Source organism: Leptonotus elevatus, chromosome 12 (genome assembly GCF_054856555.1).
Source record: "Leptonotus elevatus isolate MCC_2025b chromosome 12, RoL_Lele_1.0, whole genome shotgun sequence".
In the NCBI taxonomy this organism is placed as follows: domain Eukaryota; kingdom Metazoa; phylum Chordata; class Actinopteri; order Syngnathiformes; family Syngnathidae; genus Leptonotus; species Leptonotus elevatus.
In genome coordinates, this window is record NC_141250.1 from 14457983 (window position 1) to 14479309 (window position 21327).

The window sequence follows — 21327 nt, forward strand, 5'->3', positions numbered from 1 at the left end:
CAGTCTTTGTCCAGCCATAAAATGTTAAATCAAACAAACAAGTAAATATTGAGTGGGTGTTCGTGTTTCTGAAATTGAGCCGTCCTGCAAATATCCGTATGTCGCCACTGCTGTTTTTCCAAGGGGAGCTAGCACCCCCTAGCGCTGAAACCTGAGTAGTGCGTCAAAGGTGGGAGGATCTTTTTTTTCCTTTTTTTTCTTTTTTAACATGCTGCAATCAGTGAACATTCATTCCCCGCTTGGACTACGAACTGCTGCACACAGCCCCACACAGTAAGTGCATTAATATTTAATGTGATTTCATCTCAACAAACAGGAATGTGCTACGCATGGCACCTATAACGCCATTTTCACCTACCTGCATGTTGCATACAAGTGCTTTACTAGGTCCTTTTTCATTCTACTTCCGCCCTGTGCATTGCAAGCATTTTCCCCCCAAATTCTTTTAACACACGGGAAATACATTTCGATTCGCCTGGATTGATCAAGAAACCCAATCCGGTCGCAAATTGACGATTGATCGTCCAAAACCAGAAAATGGTGACGTCATCGCCAAAGCGTGATTTTTCTCTTACTCCTCTTGAATCCAGCTACTAATAAAACTGTAATACTGTATACATGTTGTTCTGAAAAGTAACGCCGAAGTAATATAACATCCTACAATCAGAGAAAGTAATGTTGCTAGTTACATGATTTGATCATCACTGCACATGCGCACGACGAACATAAATTGACAGGTCGATTTATTGGATTACAGTTCATATTTTTATGTACGAGTACAATATAGTACATACTAGTTCATGTACAGTGCATTATGTATAGGGCCAGTGAAGTGTAATGAGTTCGCCATAATTCAAATAAAATCAATATATACTAATAGAAATAAAATAATAATACATATGAACTATGTAACACACTATGCCCTGCTAAAATGCCAGGTTATGGTGATATAAATTAAATAAAACCAAGTCTTTTTTTTTTGTACAGCACAAATGTAGTTTGTAACTTTGGCGAATGAATAAAAAAAAAAGAGAAAATGTGGTTGCACAAGTGTGCACACCTGATATCTGAGTCAGCACATACCTTCTACCATTTATAGCAGCTCTGATTAACCCCAAATAAAAAAAAATAATGTTTTCCTGACATATTTGTCATCACATTTTACAGCATAAGATCTCATAACAGAAAGCTTCCACAACATCACAGCGATATGTAGATTTTTTTAAATATAATTTAATGTTGGTGAGTTGATACTGATTTTGTTTTTGATAATTTTTGCCAGACATTGCATCATGACATCTCCACTGAGGAGTCTGGTTTACGATGACAACCGGTACCAGAAGGCCTTCCATCTTTTCCTGGAGCGCTCCTCTGAACATCAGTGTATGAACGACTTTATTCACAATATCCTGCCGGACATCGTGGCCAGGTAATCCAACTCGCACACCTGTTTAGTAATAATATTGTGGTGGAAGGTTGGATTGAGACCAATACTACTCTTTATAGTCATATTTATTTATTTATTATTATTTTTGTATTTATTTTTATTTTTCACAAGAGAGCTCAGTATTGTTCATTCGGTAATTTTACCGATTTGACATGTCATCATCATTGCTCTTTTTTTATTTTGTATTTGTGTTTTGGATTATAGTCATATTTAAACGCGCCTCTAATGTTATTCCATGATGAATTTTACAGAAAGATATTCTACGTTACAGAAATAATTGATCTCAATATTTGACATTCTAATGATAAGATCACATGTGCTTGGTTGGATACAAAATGCTATTTTATTATATTGTTCTCTCTCCACAGCATTGGAAACGGGAAGCCCCATTTGAATGTTATTGGAGTTGGAAGCGGTGACGGTAAGAGACCACATTAGCTTTCTTATCGTCGATACAACTTCACATTTAATGACACGCTATATAACTGAGTAACTTCTGTTGCGGTCACCAAAGGTGAGGACACATTCTTGTATCAGTAACTACACTGTTGTGTCCTTAATTGCCATAGCAACAAACTAAAAAAATACTCCCAAGAGTTTTTATTTATCTGTTCAGTTGTCTGATAAATCTTTAACCTCTGTCACAGACCGGATCGGGTCATTCTTTCACTACGCGGCAGCACAACTTTAAGTTCTCAAGTGGTGCTGCTACTTTGTATTTATGTGGAAGCCAATCCTTTTCATTTACCTGCACTATTTACTCCCGACCCGCTGTGGTGATGTTACACGCTCTAAAGGACAATAAAAGTTAAATGAACTGAAAATCCTGCTGCGAAGCATTTCTCGGTCTGAAGCGTGATACCAATTTTTAACATGCATACGGATATGCAATTTGAAATATTTACGTTTGTCTCTCAGCCGTTGCTGCATAATTTTGCCATGAAATTTCCAATGGTTTTGTTCCTCCGTGAGTGTTTGAAAATGAAACGGGGCTGGTGCCTGCAGGTCGCATTGATCTGGAGATGTTCTCTGAGTTGCGTCTGAAGCATCCTGGGGTGATGATGGACTACGAGGTGGTAGAGCCCAGCAGCCAGCAGCTTCATAGCTACAAAGGTAGCTGTGCTTTCTCTCATAACGTTGCCAGTTAAAATATTGACTTTCAAATCACTACTGCCGTCTGTGGCCGAAAAAATAAACTGCATGTTCCCTTCTTCACGTACACAGCGCGCACATGATGTCACATCCGCCATTTTAACCCATTCACTGCCATAAATTCATAAAAAAAAAAGATTATTAAAAATTAGGGGCGATTATTTTTTTACAATTGTAATAATCGCATTACTTCACTAGTTAACTCACGATTAATCACAATTTTTATACCTGGTCTAAATGTACAATAAAAACAATTCTAGGTTTTCATACCCTTGTTAACAAAAGTGGGAAAAAATGTTAAACTAATAGAAATAGTTCAAATTAATTTTTGACGTTTATAGCCGTCAACGGCAGTGAGTGAATTAAAGAAAAAAAAATATATATATATATATATATATATATATATATATAAAATTATTTAATTGTAATTAATCGCATGACTTGACTAGTTAACAGGCGATTAATCACAAATTTAATATCTGTCCTAAATGTACAATAAAAAATATACTAGGTTTTCAACAAAAGTGGGAAAAAAATTTAAACTAATAGAAATAGTTCAAATGAATTTTTGACGTCTATAGCCGTCAATGGCAGTGAATGAGTTAATATCACGGTATTACCGTTATCATTAAATATCTCATTTCTACAAAGGCGTAAGCTCAAATTTATATGCAAATTGCCTTCCATGATCTAATTGTGAGCGTTACGAAAAGTGCTAAGTGAAAATATCGTTTTTCTCAACTGTCCGTTTTGCATCTGCTGATGTAGTGTTGGTGTCACAGAAGTCCGATTTGGATTACATCACATTTAAGTGGAACAAGATGACTGCCTCCGAGTTTGAGGAGCAATGGAAGTTAAAGGGGATGACAAAGAAGGCTAACTTCATTCACATGATTCAGGTGAGTGCTGCGGACATTCTGAAGTTGCCGTTCTTTGGTTTCTGCTACACCATCGGAAAATCGGTTCGTGTGCTGTGATGTCATTCCATGAATCCAAATGTGAAGCTCATTGATGTGTGGTGAAATCAACAGATGCTCTATTATGTCAAGGATGTTGAAGCGACCATCGGGTTCTTCCGGAGTCTCCTTGACAAGAATGGGAAGCTTCTCATTATTCTGGTGTCTGGTAAGGGATCCCTCTTCCCTTCTCTCTGTGTCCCTTTTCAGCCTGTTATAACACAAAGGACTTAGCTATCTCAATAATATAGACTCTTGTAGAAAGGTTCATTTACAGCACTCCCCTAGTATATTGGGGTTCATCATTTGTACTCCCACGATATTGCAACATTTTTCAGTGATCATTATTGATTTTTGATTTTTTTTTGCAATATACAAACTGTAATGCCCTCACATGTGAAAAGGAAAACAAAAAAAATACTCACACTTTTGATCTTTTTAATGATGCATAATATATATTCCACTTTTTGAATATGCAAGGATTCTGCCCGACATCAGCAATACAATATGAAAATATTTTTCAGAAAGCCGATTTCTGCCCTTGTCCTATATCAAAAATATTTGTCATTATTTCTTTTGTAATCTTCTCATTTCTGGAGATGGTGAGTTGTGGGTTTGTTAGCTCTAAACCAGGGATGGGCAAACTTGGTCCTCGAGGGCCGGAGTCCTGCAGGTTTCCCTTCTCCAACACAGCTGATAAATGATCAGCTAGTTCTGCATAAGCCTGATAATGATCCTATTGATTGGAATCAGCTTGTGTTGAAAGAGGGACACTTCCAAAACCTGCAGGACTCTGTCCCTCGAGGACCGAGTTTGCCCGCCCCTGCTCTAAACTATAATCTATAAGACTAAAACTTTTAAGTTTGTTAGCTCAAAACTATAGTCATCAAAATTATAAATAAATAAAAATACAATCACCAAACTGTCAGTTGTTTGTTTGTAGTAAATGCATCCATATAAAAAATATTGGGTCGGACATTAGGTTACAAAGGGGGGGAACGTTTTCGGTAAATTTCCGGACTCTTTACGGAAATTTTCCATGGAAGTCAAGGTTAGGAATTGTGGAAATATTCCAAATAGTTCGAACAGGCGCAAACAGTTTTTCTTGACGCAAAGACATTTTTAACATGTTCATGACAAGAAAAACTGTTTGCAACCTTTTGGAATCCTCATTTGTTCTATTTGAAACATTACCATGCTCCTAAAGACATATTTATGTTTTTTTTATGCTAGAGCATACAGAAGGCTTTGCTGCAGCCTCCGAACTGAAGAGAATGCATGGAGCAATAGTAGTTATTACAAAAACGGCCAGCAGGTGGCATCAGAGTATAAGAGATCAACCAGGGCCATGTTGCTACAAGCTGTTTCACCCACTGTTTTAAACAAATTTGTGAATAATGATTGCATTGTGCTATATTCTAATGCTAATTGCTGCAAAACGGAAAGAGATAGGAATATATTTTTTCCTGATGAAAGAAGAAACAAATCTTTTTTGGTAGGTTCCATGTTTTTATAGCAATAGACCACAATATTCTGTGGGCCTTGAAAAATCCAAATCGAGTAAAGCAGCCGGGAGCAAAGGGGATTGCTTCAGTGAAAATGGCTGGGAGTAGATGAGTTAAGAACCCTGACAAAACGTGCACAAACACTAGCAGCTTTTTTCATCAGGGTTTGTTTAAGGTCGCATCGATGTTTGGCAGACATCCACCAAGAATCTGAGTCGTCGCCAATTGAACACGTTTACACTTGTTTGTGACGAGAAAAACGTTTTGAGCAAACATTTAGGAACCCTGAAGAAAACCCAACATCCGTCACGTGCGCAAACACTCGCAGCTCAGTTAGATATTCAGCCCGTATCCTACTGAGATTTTTATGCATTTCTATTTCATTCCCATGGGAAGTTTCCCCAATGTTTGCAACCCAGACATCAAAAGATGAATGAGACATGAGATAAAAGACATCGTCTGGTCGATTTTCAGGTGAGAGCGGTTGGGGAAAGCTGTGGCGGACCTTCAGAGGTCAGATCTGTGCCTGCGAAATAAGTCAGTGCATAACCACAGCAGATGTCAAAAGCATCCTGGACTCGGGGGGAGTGCCGTACAAAAGCTACGTGCTGCCTTCCCAAATGGACATCACGGAGTGTTTCACGGAGGGCGACGAGAGCGGGGAGCTGCTGCTCGACTTCCTCACCGAGGTGGATCACTTCAGCCAAACGGCCTCGCCGCAACTCCGAGCCGACGTCGTGAAGTTACTGCGAGACCCGGCCTGTTCTCTGGAGGCCGACGGCAAAGTTGTCTTCAACAACAACCTCGAAGTGATCGTTGTTGATTCACCCAGATAAAAATTCAGTATGTGTGCAAAATACGCAAAAATAACGATTCAAGCTCTCCAGGTAGGAAACCTGAGCAGCAAAAGTTCCTTTTCTAGTCATCAAGTTAAATACTTATTGTACCTAATATTGTGCAATTGTAATCGGCTTCTAATTGTTTTATATCATTAACCGTGGAACACAATTGTTCTCATTTGGAATGAGAATGGGAAATCCAGGGTCAAAGTGCCATCGTAAAACATTTATTGATTGTGCAAGCAATAATTATTTTGAGTCACATTGAAACATTCTTATTTGTCATGAACATATAAAAAGAGGGAAAACAACAACATTGTCTTAATTGTGAGTGATGGGTCCAGTACTTTTGTTTTGCACGTCTACCTTACAGTTCGGGTTCGAATCAACCTTTCGTTTGCGTGTTCTCTTCATGTTGTGTCAATAGGTCAAATGTAGGCTTTGATCGATTGCACTATTGTCAATTATTTAATGTTTACTAATTGTTTTGATATCGGTAAAAAGCTGATAACTTGACCTGTATGTACTCCAACCTTTTTTCTTTCTTTTTTTTTGTGCAAAATGTTAATTTAATTAAATACATTGATGATTATTTGGTGTCCTTGTGTGACTAGTCCAAAAAATATATATAATAATCTGCCCTGCAGGCTATTTACATTTTACATCAAGTGATCTGCACACTTGACTAGTTAATGTTCCGTTTTCGTTGAAATGTCAACTCGGTTAGGCAACGGACGACACAGGGAAAGTCGACTTGGCTGACAAAACTTGTTGCGTATGACACTGCAGACGGGTAAATAAATCAGCAAAGTCATATTTTCATTTTCAGTGCTGTACTGCTATTGTTACTGTTATTTTCCTGCTTTACAGAATGATGGCGGCGCAGACCAAGAAGCAAAGCATGTATGAAGGCAGTGAGGTCCAAAGTTTTCAGTTCTATCTGCAACATTCTGGCGAGCACGCAAATATTCTCCGTTTTCTCTTGAAGTACCTGCCGAGGGAGTTCAAAAGGTACTAAAACGTCTTCTGTACTGTAATTGATACTCCTAATTATCAATTAATATTCACATAATTACATTTTAAAATAATTTGACGGAGTTTAAGTATCTGGTGGACGAGTCTTAAGGGCTTTTATCATAACTTAAACCCAAGATAAAGATGAACTGTGAATTGAATTTGACAAACTTTTGGGCAACCCTGGTTCAAAATTTAGTAACTGCTTTTCATTTAGATGAATGGAGTTGGTTGGAGAAATGTTTCTTAATCTTTGTGTGTGTGTGTGTGTGTGCGTGTGCGTGTGTGCGTGCGTTGGTGCAGAATTGCAGCGGATAAAAGCAATCTGGCTGTTCTCGGTGTGGGAAGTGGTGGAGGTACGTAGCCCATGTGACGAGTGAAATGCAGCTGTCTGTAAACATGATGCTTATTGTTATTATTATGCCCTTCGATGGGTTGGTGACCAATTTGGCATCTCGCCCAAAGTCGGCTAAAGTTCGCCAGTGCGACTCATGAGGTCGACTTTTCCACTCACAAATGACATTCTGGCGTCTTCGCCGCCTCGTATGCAACTATGCGCGATCTCACATTGAGGAGCTTATTTCTTGCCTCGGCGCAGGCGAGCTGGACGTCCAGATGCTTTCGCTCCTGCAGTCCGCGTTCCCCACTCTTCCCATCAGTGCTGACGTTGTCGAGGGAAGCACTGAATTGGTCGCTAACTTTAAAGGTACGGACGACAAATACTGAGGTTTCAGAAAAGATGGAGTCATTTGTCGATTTTTAAATGGGCGGCCATGTTGCACAGTTAAAAGTCCATACAACCTCTGTGTAATTGTTTCATATACCTTGTTCAAATAAACAGCAACTTTGTTGACCGTTGGATTCTTCCTATATTATATTTCAGCATTGGTAGCAAAGACTGATAACCTCGAGAAGATTCCGTTCACTTGGCATGTCATGCTAAGTGAGGATTACAGAAAGCAAGTCAAAGATGTGAAGAAATATGACTTAATTCACATGATTCAGGTATTATCAATATCAGCTATTTATTGTTAAATTGTTCTCTGGGGGGGGGGGGTGGACACATGATTTAGCAAAAGTGAAATATCTTACTAAGCTCTTAATTTTTTAATACGATAATAGCAGCATATCCCAATGGGATTACAATTTCAACTGCTGTTTTGTAAACATTCCTTCCAATTTTTTTGCTTTGCAGATGATTTACTACGTTAACAACTTGACAGAAACCATCAAATTCTATCACAGCTGTCTGAACAAGAACGGCAGGCTTATGATCATCGTAGGAGCAGGTAAGTGGGACCTTTTTGAGTGACTGTCCAATCGCTATCAGTCAACTTCTTGTAGTTTGACATTTGTTTTTAATTGTCAGTGTCATTACTTCCAATATCTCCACCACGGAGACAAAAAGATGCGCAGCTAAACAACATTTTAGCTCACAAGCAGGTGCATCGACATGAACAAATTTCTGCTTTGCAGAGCCGCTTGTGCATAATAATAATAATAATAATAATAATAATGTGAAGAAATTGGTATATGTCAATCACATTTGTACGGAAAAGTAGAACTGCCAATGTGGAGAAAATATTTGGACAGGCAAACTTGTTTGCATTTATTGATTGCAACATATCGCTGGCGTTGGGCCAAAACCTCGTACCTCCAAAATCGTCCCTTTTCAGGAGACCCCAAAATGACATTGCATCATCAAAGAGAACAAGCCATTTTCAAGACTTTAGATTGGAGATTCATTTGTAAAAATGACACCCACATATGTGGGCTGACCAAAAGTATAGATTAAAAAAAAAATACAAAATAAAATCCATATTGTGACTCATGAGGTTTCGGCTGACGGCAGTAATATGTAACACGTAATATGTTCCAATTGGCAAATATATCCAAATGTACCACGGGGTAATGGTTTGCACATGCTTAATTTGTTTTCCATTATGCTAATACTAACTAAGTAAATATTGTTTGTTCATGTTTATACGCTTTTGCTATTATTTTTGGATTGCAGGATTTCTGTTCTGCGCTTCCCCCCCCCCCCCCCCCCCCCCATAATGCCACGGGGTATTGACTTGCGGTAACATTATGGGAGAAAATGCTCTGTTTTAGCATTTTGCCTGCAAGTTCATTTGCACGTACCTATTTGCATGTAGGTTTGAACCTACTTGCAAATACGTTCGAATGTATATAAATATGTCCAAACGAGGTTTCCAGTCGAAAATGTTGACTCCATTTTGGCAGATCCATGCTTCCATACCTTTGAACTGCGATTTAGACAAAACGTTAGGTATATCCTACAGTACCTGTACAATGTTTTCCAAAAAAAAGACTTGTTTCAAAAATGACAGTTAAAAACAGCAGTTTAGTTTTACGCAACTGCAAACTTCGATGACAATAAGATGCACAGTGTGAAATCAATAATGAATACATTAAACAATGTATCAAATGTTCAGCTTTGTTTTATGTTGGACTATCAACGTCCTTGTTACTCTTAACTAAACAAATAAAAGCAATCCTTCTCATGCTGTATTTTTGAGTTTAAGTTCAAAAGAATTCATGTTTACACAGCCGGCGGTAGCTATGACATTCTGTGGAAGGCCTACTCAAAGTGGCTGACCAATGGGACCACCACCCAGTATCACTCATCTGGAGCCGTCCTGGCCTCCCTGAAGACTCTGGGTCTGAAATACGAGGAGCATTCCAGCTCCTACACCTTTGACATCACCGAGTGCTTTGATCCAAACAGCGAGACTGGACAACGTCTGCTTTGTTTCATGACCGCCACCGATGATTTCTCTGTCGTTCACACCGCAAATAAGAGCTGACATGCTGAAATTTATCAGGAGCAAGTGTAGCACTGAGAAGGAGGGCAAGGTATATTTCAACGTTTGCTTGAGCTATATATTTGTTCATGCTTGAGTACCGTGTGGCACCGCTCCACTGGGTGGCGCTTCTTTGTTTTTTGTGTGCATGTGTAGCGCTTCTTTTTTTTGGGGTGGTGAATGTTTTCTTTTGATGCCGTGTGGAAGCTACATAAGCGGTGGGCCGAGGGCCGATTTCGTGCATTAGACTTTTTTTTTTTTGTTAACATCAGCTTCATTTATCAACAAATGAAACAAAAATTGTTGGCACTCTTATATGGAGGTAAATATGCTGCAAAAGTAACTTGTAAAAAAAATTGGACCTGTAGAAAAAAAGTGTACATTTGTATCTGTAAAAGTTGTGATTTGTTACACTTTTTTGTACAGGTACACTTTTTTTTTTTACAGGTACAAATCTTGACTTTTATAGGTACAAATTTGTTTTTACAGATCCACATTTTTTTACAGGTACAATTTATTTTTTTTACAGATACAAATTACGACTTTTACAGATACAAATGTATACTTTTTTCTACAGGTACAATAAAAAAAAATGTACAAGTTACTTTTGCACCATATTTACCTCCATACTCTTATCTCTTGCATTTTATGTGTTGATCGGTTAATTTTTCGTGGGTTACCGGCTCCGGCGAACTGAGCGGGCAGCTATGCTCAGGGTCCGTCATAAAATGACGTATTTGTGGTTATTGTCCAATGGCACGCTTCAAAATGCGCCCTCTTGGTTTGTTTTTTTCCGGGTTTGGATAGCGCCTTGACAACCTGTAATGTTTAAGCGTTGTCGTAGTTTATATCTTATGTCTAAATATTACTACGCAGACCGAGATGTTTATTGCTAAAATAACGCTTTTGTACGTCAAGTCACTTTCAGAAAGGTGAAATGCGTCAACGTCGTTGAAGTTCGTCTTTAAACTTGACTCGGAATAGTCCATTTTGTCTCTTCTTTTGAAAAGGCAAAGGTTAAAATTGAAGGCTTCTCTAACATTAATGTCTAAATGTCATTGTGAACTTTGCACATAATAAATATGACAGATTTCCCACATTTGATCTCCAAAGTGTTGTTTTTTCCGCTTGAACAAACAAGGAAAACAAATATTCCTAATAGTCTGCATAATGTCACAATAATGAGCTACACGATTACACTCCCACATTTGTCACAACTGTTTTCTAGCTAACAAGACAGAAATGGACTGCTGTATAAATCCGGTTAAACTCGGTTACACAACTCTGGCAAGTGTATGAAGTTAGTTACACTTGCACATCAAAACCTCATGGGGGCTTGTCTGAATGTTGATGTGAGGCAACAGCTGTTTACTTTCAGCCTTACGGTCAAATCCATTTAACCGGCACGTCAAAATTATTGAATTGTGTTTTACTGTTCCGCTTTTATAGAATTGAATGCAAAGCAAGCTTAAAGTTTAAAGGTAAAAATATGATATATATGTATTATAGCCCTCATTTATGGTTGAAAACATGATAAATGAAATTTGAGGTTTTATTTTGAAATCGCCTATTTGAACTTTACCGTAGTGCTCAGTTTAGCCACGGTTTAAAAAGCATTGACCATAGAGGACGGCACGCGAAGTTTTGACTTGGCTGACAGAACTTGTTGTGTACGACACCGCAGACAGGTAAACAAATCAGCGAAGTACTATTTTCGATTTCAGGGCTGCACTGCTACTGTTGCTGTTATCTTCATGCATTCCAGAATTATGGCGGCGGAGACCAATAAGCAAAGCATGTATGAGGGCAGTGAGGTCCAAAGTTTTCAGTTCTATCTGCAACATTCGGGCGAGCACGCAGCTGTTCTCCGTTTTCTCCTGGAGTACCTGCCAGGGGAGTTCAAAAGGTACTAAAACGTATTTTGGAATTGATGATCCTAAATATTGATTATTCACACGTCTACTGTTTAAAAACAAAAACAAATCAACCTCTAATGCAAGTTTAGAGTATCTTGTGGACTAGTCTCAAGGAGGTTTATCATAACTTTATAGGCTATAAGATCCGAAATAAAGATGAACTTCCTTCCTGGGACCCCAAACTTACCAAAATACATCATTAATTGATTTCAATTTAATTGAATTTTAAAAACTGACCACAACATTGGGACAACCCAGGTTCAAACTTAAGTAACTGCTTTCATTTTAAATGTATGGAGTTGGTGTTTGGAGAAATTAAACTCATTGACAACAAAATGAGTAGTACAAAAAAATGTTGTTAAAGATAAGATTTCACAAAGGAAAATACACAAGGCTAATGATATAAGCTGGTGTGATTTGGTTCCTAAGGAGCATTGTGTACACTCGAGGTTGCATCGTAGTTTGCCCAAATGACTTAATTACCTGTTAGTCGCTTTGTGGTTTTCTGTGGAAATATTAGCTAAACATGCGACTGATGTTTGTGATCTTGTTGTGCATATAGGTTTAGCAAAATCTACCAGCTGCACTATTGTAATAATACTATTTAAAAAATACAGTAATAAGAATAAATAAAATTTTATAAACATGCACACAAAATGTCCGCCACATCCCACAGTGCGACAAAAAATAATAAAATGCTGTACAGTGATATGATTTCTGGAAAACTTTGCCTCGGTTCACAAAAGTTTCTCAAATTCGTAAACCGGGATGTTCATTCATTCATGATATTTTGTGTGTGTGTCTGTGTGTTGGTGCAGAATTGCAGCGGATAAAAGCAATCTGGCTCTTCTCGGTGTGGGAAGTGGTGGAGGTACGTAGCCCATGTGACGAGTGAAATGCAGCTGTCTGTAAATATGATGCTTATTATTATTATTATTATTATTATTATGCCCTTCGATGGGTTGGTGACCAATTTGGCATCTCGCCCAAAGTCGGCTAAAGTTCGCCAGTGCGACTCATGAGGTCGACTTTTCCACTCACAAATGACATTCTGGCGTCTTCGCCGCCTCGTATGCAACTATGCGCGATCTCACATTGAGGAGCTTATTTCTTGCCTCGGCGCAGGCGAGCTGGACGTCCAGATGCTTTCGCTCCTGCAGTCCGCGTGCCCCACTCTTCCCATCAGTGCTGACGTTGTCGAGGGAAGCACTGAATTGGTCGCTAACTTTAAAGGTACGGACGACAAATATTGAGGTTTTAGAAAAGATGGAGTCATTTGTCGATTTTTAAATTGGGCGGCCATGTTTACACAGAAAACTCAGAGATTGTTGCACAGTTAAAAGTCCACACAACCTCTGTGTAATTGTCTCATATACCTTGTTCAAATAAACAGCAACTTTGTTGACTGTTGGATTCTGCCTATATTATATTTCAGCATTGGTAGCAAAGACTGATAACCTCGAGAAGATTCCGTTCACTTGGCATGTCATGCTAAGTGAGGATTACAGAAAGCAAGTCAAAGATGTGAAGAAATATGACTTCATTCACATGATTCAGGTATTATCAATATCAGCTATTTATTGTTAAATTGTTCTCTGGGGGGGAAAAAAACACATGATTTAGCAAAAGTGAAATATCTTACTAAGCTCTTAATTATTTAATACGATAATAACAGCATGTCCCAATGGGATTACAATTTTGACTGCTGTTTTGTAAACATTCCTTCCAATTTTTTTGCTTTGCAGATGATTTACTACGTTGACAACTTGACAGAAACCATCCAATTCTATCACAGCTGTCTGAACAAGAACGGCAGGCTTATGATCATCGCAGAAAAAGGTAAGCAGGCCTTGTTGAGTAACTGTCAAGTGTAATTTTTCATTTGATTTTAATTGTCAGTGTCATTACTTCCAATATCTCCAACACATAGACAAAAAATACACAGAGTTCATAGTAAAAACACGAGAGAACGTTTTAGCTCACAAGCAGGTGCATCAACATGAATGACTTGATTTTCTGCTTTGTACAGCCGCTTGTTGCTGGGCAAAACTTTGCAAAGACGTTTGAATGTCGGTAAAGACGCTACATATGTTACAAAATATGAATACAAACGAGTTTGCCATTCACATTGAAAGTTCCACGTTTCCGTACAAACCCCCCCCCCCCATAAACCATTTTAATAATTTATTTATTTTTAGCATTAACCAATGATAAATTTAAGTAAGTAAATATTGTTTTATTCGTAATTTTTATGGTTTTATTATTATTTCTGCAGCGCATGATTTTGGCTTCCTATTTACACAGCCGGTGATGGCTGGGACCTTCTGTGGAGGACTTTCTCAAAGCAACTGCGCAATGAGAGCATCCCCGCGTATCGCTCATCCGGAGACGTCCTGGCCTCCGTGAAGACTCTGGGTCTGCAATACGAAGAGCATTCCATCCCCAACACCTTTGACATCACCGAGTGCTTTGATCCAAACAGCGAGACTGGACGACGTCTGCTTCGTTTCATGACCGCCACCGATGAGTTCTCTCGGTCGTTCACACCGCAAATAAGAGCGGACATGCTGAACTTTCTCAGGACCAAGTGTAGCACTGAGAAAGAGGGCAAGGTATATTTCAACAGTTGTTTGAGCTGTATATTTGTTCATGCTTGATTGAGTACTTGCTGAGAAAAAAAGAAAAGTTAATCAGCTCACTTAAGACTTGGCGCTTAAAAAAAACTAAACTCATCTAAAATAGGCTCAAATAAACTAAAGGTTGAAAGTAGAAATGTATTTCTATGTGTATCCAGGTTTCTGTGTCCCATAAAGCAAGTAAAAAAATAAAAATAAAAAAGTCTTATGTACTTGTATTTGTACTTGTTTTTCCTTGCAGTGTGACTTTTCTAATAGTTTTTATATCCAGCTAAATAAATCTGATGACTTGAACTGTATTAACCTTGCAAAGTGTTGCCAAATGTTAATTAAATTAAATACATTGATGATTATTTGGTGTCCATGTATGACTGACAAAACTCAGTAGGCAAAAATATCATCACAACATACTTTTTTTTTTAGACACACATTTCCATTTTTAAATACTATATTATTCTATTAGTTTAAAAAAAAAATCTACTTTTGCTAACAAGAGTATGAAAATCTAGAAAAATAATTATTATACATTTAGAACAGATATCAAATTTGTGATTAATCGTTAACAAGTGAAGTTATATGATTCATTACAATAAAAAATAATAGCCTGACGGGCCTAATTTAAAAAAATATGTTAAAAATAAGGGCTGTTTAATCGTAATTAATCACATGATGATTTTATATCTGTTGTAATTGTACAATTAAAAAAATCTAGGTTTTCATAACATTTTAAAGAAATGGGAAAAAAAAGTTAAACTAATAGAAATAGTTCACATGAATTTTTGACATCTATAGTCAAGGGCAGTGAATGAGTTAATAAATACATTTAGAATACAATAAATTGATACAATAAATATATTTCCAAGTGATCTATCTAGACTTACTTTCTGTTGTAACCTTTTTCATTGGTTGTTTGGCTAACCAATAAAATTGGTACGCCCGTAACCACTTGGAATGCTCAATGTCTGACCAATGTATTGGTTAATTAAGTCAACATGGGCAAAACCTACTAGATTGATAGTTTTTTCTTAACCAATCCATTTTTAGAGTGTTCTGAAGTGAAAGTAAACGCTTGTCTTGTTACTTCTCGTCAAAATCTTTCCATTAATGGAAGATTAAAATATCAAATGCTTTATATGTTGTTTCAGCAAAATAACTCAATTATAAACCGGATTGTCCTTTTGCATAAAAGTATACTGTAGGCTATGTACACATTTAGCGACTATTTAATTGCACTGCAAGAGAGCAGACCAGCAAAGTCATATTTTCGATTTCAGGGCTGTACTGCTATTGTTACTGTTACCTTCATACTTTACAGAATGATGGCAGAAGAGACTAAGGCGCACCAAAGCTCGTATGAAGGCAGTGAGGTCCAAAGTTTTCTGTTCTATCTGCAACATTCGGGCGAGTACGCAACGGTTTTCCGTTTTCTCCTGGAGTACCTGCCAAGGGAGTTCAAAAGGTACGACAACATCTTTTCATAAATATTGATGATTGACAGATCTACTGAATTCGGCCTCTTTAATGCAACAGACTGAATTTAGGGTCTCTTGCTGACTAGTCTAAAGGAGGTTTATCATCACTTTAAAGATGAGCTTTCTTCCTGGGACCCAAACTTACCAAAAGGAACTACAACATGAGTTGTCATAAAAAGATATTTTGCAAATGAGCTAATGTTGGGGGGGAGGGGGGGGGGGGACGTATTATTATGCATTCATTATGCCAAACTTGAGGAGCAGTAAAATAATGTATGGAATTTTCAAAGCTCATAATGTAAAAAACTGACCGCAATTTTGGGGAAACCCGAGTGCAAACTTTAGTAAATGATTTCTGTTTAAATGTATGATGTTGGGGTTTGACGACATTCACTTCAGTGCCAACAAAATGAGTAAAGAAAATCAATGTTAAAGATTTTAAGATTTCAAAAGGAAAATAATAAGAATTTATTTAATTTATAGGCGCCTACAATGAAATGACAGAACATAATGCATAATTAAAAATAGTCAATGGTATGGGCAATGTTAAAGTGAATAAGCGGACCCAATTATGTGTTTTTTCGAGTCTGGTTTTAAAGTGTTAATGAGTCTGTGTTAAAATACACATTGCAAATGATATCATGTATGATGCATTATTGATTAAGTATTCATATTCAAAGTGTTCTTTTCATCCTGGTTGTAAAACAGTAGAACAGCGCCACACCCTCAGCAGGCCCTTCGGGGCTGCATCAAAGTTTGCCTCATTACTAATTGGCAGTTAGTCTATGTGTGCTTTGTGGTTTTTCCAGAAGTTGATTATGACTATCAGAAAAGCCTAAGGGGAATGCGTACTGGGACCAGGGGCGTAGCCCAAAAAAAATTAATTGGGGTGGCCAGGGTGAAACCATGACTCATATAGGGGTGGCCATAAGGTCGTACCTGAAATGTCTAAATAAGTGATTCTTAACCATGCAGCGAGTGCAGACGAGTGGGCTGCATAAAAGAATATGTTATGAATTCAATGCGTTGGAGCTGTTACAATTGTCAATGAGTTGCTCGGTTTACAATAAAGCTTTCTGCCACTTGGCGGCAATAAGGCAAATGTCAGTTACTGACCTGTACACACTAAGTAGAAAAGAAAACCGAAGAGCGAAATTCATGACTAAGTATTAAAAAAAAAAAAACTATGTTGAAAGCCTTACCTCACCAAAAGATGACTTTTTTTCTCTCCATTGTTTTTCCTGTGGTAAAATCTATTAGCTGTAGTTATTTTTGTGTTTGTAAACAGGACTCAAGAATTCTTTGCCTGTTTGGCATCTTGTCGGATGTCAAAGTTCACACAATAAATGTATTTTTGATGATCACATTGTTTCATTTGATTTGATATTGGTTCAGCTTTTTATAAGTGGATTTGATTTCATATTTGAATTCAATCATCATATCTGAATGGACTTTTTTGTACAAGAAATACAGGTTAAAAAGAACTCCTTTTTTATCATTTATTATTTTTTGTATAGTATTTATTCTACTGTACATTCTATTGTTCATTTGATCGATAAATACTGTAGTCAGAAAATTGTGTAGTTCTTATGTAACTTGACAATGTGTGTGTTCATTCCATCATGAGCTTTATTTTGTGTGTGTGTGTGTGTTGGTGCAGAATCGCAGTGGATAAAAGCAATCTGGCTGTTCTCGGTGTGGGAAGTGGTGAAGGTACGTAGCCCATGTGACGAGTGAAATGCAACTCGCGGCTGCTCTTATTTGCCCGTCTGTAAATGTGATGCTTATTATTGATTATGTCCTGCGATTGCTTGGTGACAACTTTGTACTTTCCTTTTTATTTATTTTTTTATTTTTTATTTTTTATTTTTAACTTGGTGCAGGCACGATGGACGTCCAGATGCTTTCTCTCCTGCAGTCCGTGTGCCCCACTCTTCCCATCAGTACTGACGTTGTCGAGGGAAGCACTGAATTGGTGGCCAACTTCAAAGGTACGGACAACACGCACTGAGGTTTTATTTATTTTATTGTATTTATTTTTTTATTTTTTTTTTTTTTATTTTTTTTTTATTATTATTTTTTTTTATTATTATTATTATTTTTTTTTTATTTTTTATTTATTTTTTTTTTTTTTTTTTTTTTTTTCTGAGGTTTTAGATGGAGTAAGTACTGTACTGTACCTTCTCAAGCGCGTGCACGGTTAAAAGTCCACACGAGCTCGTGTTATCGTCTCATATTCCCTATTATGTTTCAGCATTGGTAGCAAAGACTGATAACCTCGAGAAGATTCCGTTCACTTGGCATGTCATGCTAAGTGAGGATTACAGAAAGCAAGTCAAAGACGTGAAGAAATATGACTTCATTCACATGATTCAGGTATTATCAATATCAACTATTTTTTGTTAAATTGTTCTTTGGGGGGGGTTAGCATGTGAAATATTTTACTAAGTTTAAAGAATATGTTATGTGACTTCTTCTTAATTATTCAATATAACAGCATATCCCAATGGGATTACAATCTTAACTGCTGTTTTGTGAAATAAACATTCCTTCCAATTTTTTTGCTTTGCAGATGATTTACTACGTTGACAACCTGACAGAAACCATCAAATTCTATCACAGCTGTCTGAACAAGAACGGCAGCCTTATGATCACCGTAGTCAAAAGTAAGTGGGCCCTTTTTGAGTAACTGTCAAGTCACTGTCAGTCAACCTTTTGTAGTTCGACATTTGTTTTTAATTGTCAGTGTCATTACTTCCAATATCTCCACCATATAGATAAAAAGATACGCAGCTAAACAACATTTTAGCTCACAAGCAGGTGCATCGACATGAATGAACACATGTCTTCTTTGTTGCTGGGCATAATAATAATAATAATAATAATATCAATAATAATAATAATGAGGCAAACAACTCGGTATATGTCAATCACGCTTGTATGGAAACAACAAGCAAATTATTTGCATTTTGCAACATATTTATATAACATTTTTGCAAATGTATTAGAATGTATTTGCAAATACATCCAAATGTACCTGTATGCTAAATGCCGAAAAACATGAGTATGAAAACCTATAATTTTTTTATCGTACATTTAGAACAGATATAATATTTGTGATTAATCGCGAGTTAACTATTGAAGTCATGCGATTAATTACAATTTAAAAAATGTAATCGTCTGACGCCCCTAATTTTTAATAATCTTTTTTTTTTATTAGGGCCATCAGGCAATTAAAATATTTAATTGTAATTAATCACATGACTTCACTAGTAATCACAAATTGTACATCTGTTCTAAATGTACAATATTTTTTTTTCTAGGTTTTCATACTCTTGATAACAAAAGTGGAAGAAAAAAAGTGAAACTAATAGAAATAGTCCAAATGAATTTTTGACATCTATAGCTGTCAATGGCAGTGAATGAGTTAAAAGATGTATCAAAGGTCCAGCTTCGTTTTATATTGGACTAACAATGTCCTTGTTACTCTAAAAGCAATCTTTCTTATACTGTAATTTGGGGTTTCAATTGGGGTATCAATTGATACATGTTTACACAGCCGGTGATGGCTGGGATCTTCTGTGGAGGACTTTCTCAAAGCAACTGTGCAATGAGAGCATCCCCGTGTATCGCTCATCCGGAGACGTCCTGGCCTCCGTGAAGACTCTGGGTCTGCAATACGAAGAGCATTCCATCCCCAACGCCTTTGACATCACCGAGTGTTTTGATCCAAAGAGCGAGACTGGACAACTTCTGCTTCGTTTCTTAACCGGCAATGATGATTTCGCTCAGTCGTTCACACCGCAAATAAGAGCGGACATGCTGAACTTTCTCAGGACCAAGTGTAGCACTGAGAAAGAGGGCAAGGTATATTTCAACAGTTATGTGAGTTGCATATTTGTTCATGTATGAGTACGTCCTCTGGAGTGCTCAGCATTGTTAATCAGCTCAGTTAAGAAAACGGATCCAGGTGCTTTAATCCTTCTTTAATATTAATTTTCAAAAAATGTGTTTAATCTAATCTAAAATAAGATAAACTAACATGCATTTTACACACATTAAAGTAGAAATGTACTTTTATGTGTATCCGGATTTCTGTCTCATAAAGCAAGTAAAAACAAATATGACTTGTGTTTTTTTTTTTTTACAGTGTGACTTCAGCACAAAATCCTTATTACAAGATCACATTTGTAACGTTATACAGTAGATTAAAAAAGAGTTTTAATTTTTTTTTTTATATAAGGATGAAAATGTATACAAGATAAATCATTCCAACAACCTATACAACTCAACTCAAAAGAGAGAGAGAGAGAGAGAGAGAGAGAGAGAGAGAGGGGGGGGGAGGGAGGTAGAAAAGAGAGGGGGAGAGATTTTAGACACATTTTATAGTTGGGAATATGTCCACAATAACTAAATGGGAGTCAATTCAACCACATCCCAGTTATAAGAGTTTGTTTGTTTTTACTTCCTGTCTTGAAATCTATAGAGAGAGAGAGATTTATTTTTTATTATTTTATTTTTGGGGTAAGAAAACGTTTTGTAATGTTTTACCTTTGTCTAATTTATTTTGTATAAAAAAAATACTGGCATTTCAACAGAAGTGTATTTCTGCTGTAAAAGTTGTGTACACTATAACGCCAGCAGATGGCACTGCTTGTGCAAGAATGGCACAAACCAAACCTGTGTGCTTCGTAAATTCTCCAACAGAGGGCACAATGACTTAACATTCAGACAACAGACAAAACAAATAGAGAAAAACACAAATGAACATTAAAATTCAACACAACCAAACAGGTTTTATATGCTAATATTTACGGCTGACTTTGAAAGGTAACATTTTAGTAATGATGTGACGACGCCCATACACTCAGGACACATGTCAAGCTACTCAGGTCTTGTCTCAGGCTATCTAGTAAATGTGTTCTGGCTGCTCATTTACCTCATTAGCTTTAATAGATCAGTAATTGAAATTCATCAGAAATTCTTGTCCATGCACTCCCCTCTGCACCCCCCCCCCCCCCCCCCCCCCCCCCGTCTCCATCCCCTGCCGATGTCGGTGGATTTTCAGCACCTGTTCAGGCTTCATTAAAGGAGGTCCTCACTGGGCCCTCGCACGCCACCAAGTGACAGAGCATTAGTCACTGAGATAATCAACCTCAACACACCGGCGCTAATTCTCTTCAAGAACAATGCGACACCGCGTCTTATCAGAGAGGATAAATACATTTTCAAAGATCATCTCAAACTATGGTGTTATTATTACATGCACGCTGTTTTGTTAAAATTGTCCCTGTTGTATGATAATGAAGTGTGAAATCCAACTATATTCACCAAGCATGTCAGATGTTGCCAACGTGCCGGCACGCTAATTTTGAGACACCTTTAGGTGAAGTTCTTCATCCGAAAAGAAGCCAACCTGCTTCACTCCATCTGGCCGGCAATCACAGATGAACCTTCAGCCTCCGGCTCAGCCTAATGAGCAAATGTCATCATTATTATTTTTTTATGAGGAGGTTTATTTGATGTGATTTTTGGTGCAATGTGTGTAAAATCGCACTTGGAGCC

At 37.4% G+C, this 21327-nt stretch overlaps 3 protein-coding genes and 1 pseudogene across 6 annotated transcripts; all 4 read left to right on the top strand.

Moving 5' to 3' along the window:
* Window positions 1-186: 186 nt before the first annotated feature.
* On the top strand, window positions 187-6491 carry LOC147164688 (histamine N-methyltransferase-like). Its single transcript, XM_086091920.1, has 7 exons — window positions 187-273; window positions 1283-1429; window positions 1816-1868; window positions 2453-2560; window positions 3368-3498; window positions 3631-3724; window positions 5535-6491. Exons 1-7 carry the CDS (start codon window positions 209-211, stop codon window positions 5894-5896), a joined length of 960 nt encoding a protein of 319 aa, XP_085948046.1. The 5' UTR covers window positions 187-208; the 3' UTR covers window positions 5897-6491.
* A 137-nt stretch (window positions 6492-6628) lies between these two features.
* On the top strand, window positions 6629-10768 carry LOC147164689 (histamine N-methyltransferase-like; annotated as a pseudogene). The gene is made up of 6 exons (XR_015096739.1): window positions 6629-6910; window positions 7217-7269; window positions 7512-7619; window positions 7797-7918; window positions 8109-8202; window positions 9485-10768. The product of XR_015096739.1 is annotated as a histamine N-methyltransferase-like (transcript).
* Window positions 9776-14502, top strand: LOC147164690 (histamine N-methyltransferase-like). Of its 3 annotated transcripts, none has more exons than XM_086091922.1 (8): window positions 9776-9790; window positions 11326-11426; window positions 11504-11644; window positions 12473-12525; window positions 12780-12887; window positions 13090-13211; window positions 13400-13493; window positions 13959-14502. In XM_086091922.1, exons 3-8 carry the CDS (start codon window positions 11508-11510, stop codon window positions 14309-14311), a joined length of 867 nt encoding a protein of 288 aa, XP_085948048.1. In that variant the 5' UTR covers window positions 9776-9790; window positions 11326-11426; window positions 11504-11507; the 3' UTR covers window positions 14312-14502. The 3 variants fall into 3 exon arrangements, with proteins under 3 accessions (XP_085948048.1, XP_085948049.1, XP_085948047.1); XM_086091923.1 differs by lacking the exon at window positions 9776-9790 and adding an exon at window positions 11024-11219; XM_086091921.1 differs by lacking the exons at window positions 9776-9790; window positions 11326-11426 and having other exon boundaries at window positions 11493-11644.
* Window positions 14503-15558: 1056 nt separating this feature from the next.
* Window positions 15559-19815, top strand: LOC147164691 (histamine N-methyltransferase A-like). Its single transcript, XM_086091925.1, has 6 exons — window positions 15559-15749; window positions 17423-17475; window positions 17646-17753; window positions 18017-18138; window positions 18335-18428; window positions 19322-19815. Exons 1-6 carry the CDS (start codon window positions 15607-15609, stop codon window positions 19672-19674), a joined length of 873 nt encoding a protein of 290 aa, XP_085948051.1. The 5' UTR covers window positions 15559-15606; the 3' UTR covers window positions 19675-19815.
* The last annotated feature ends 1512 nt before the right edge of the window (window positions 19816-21327 follow it).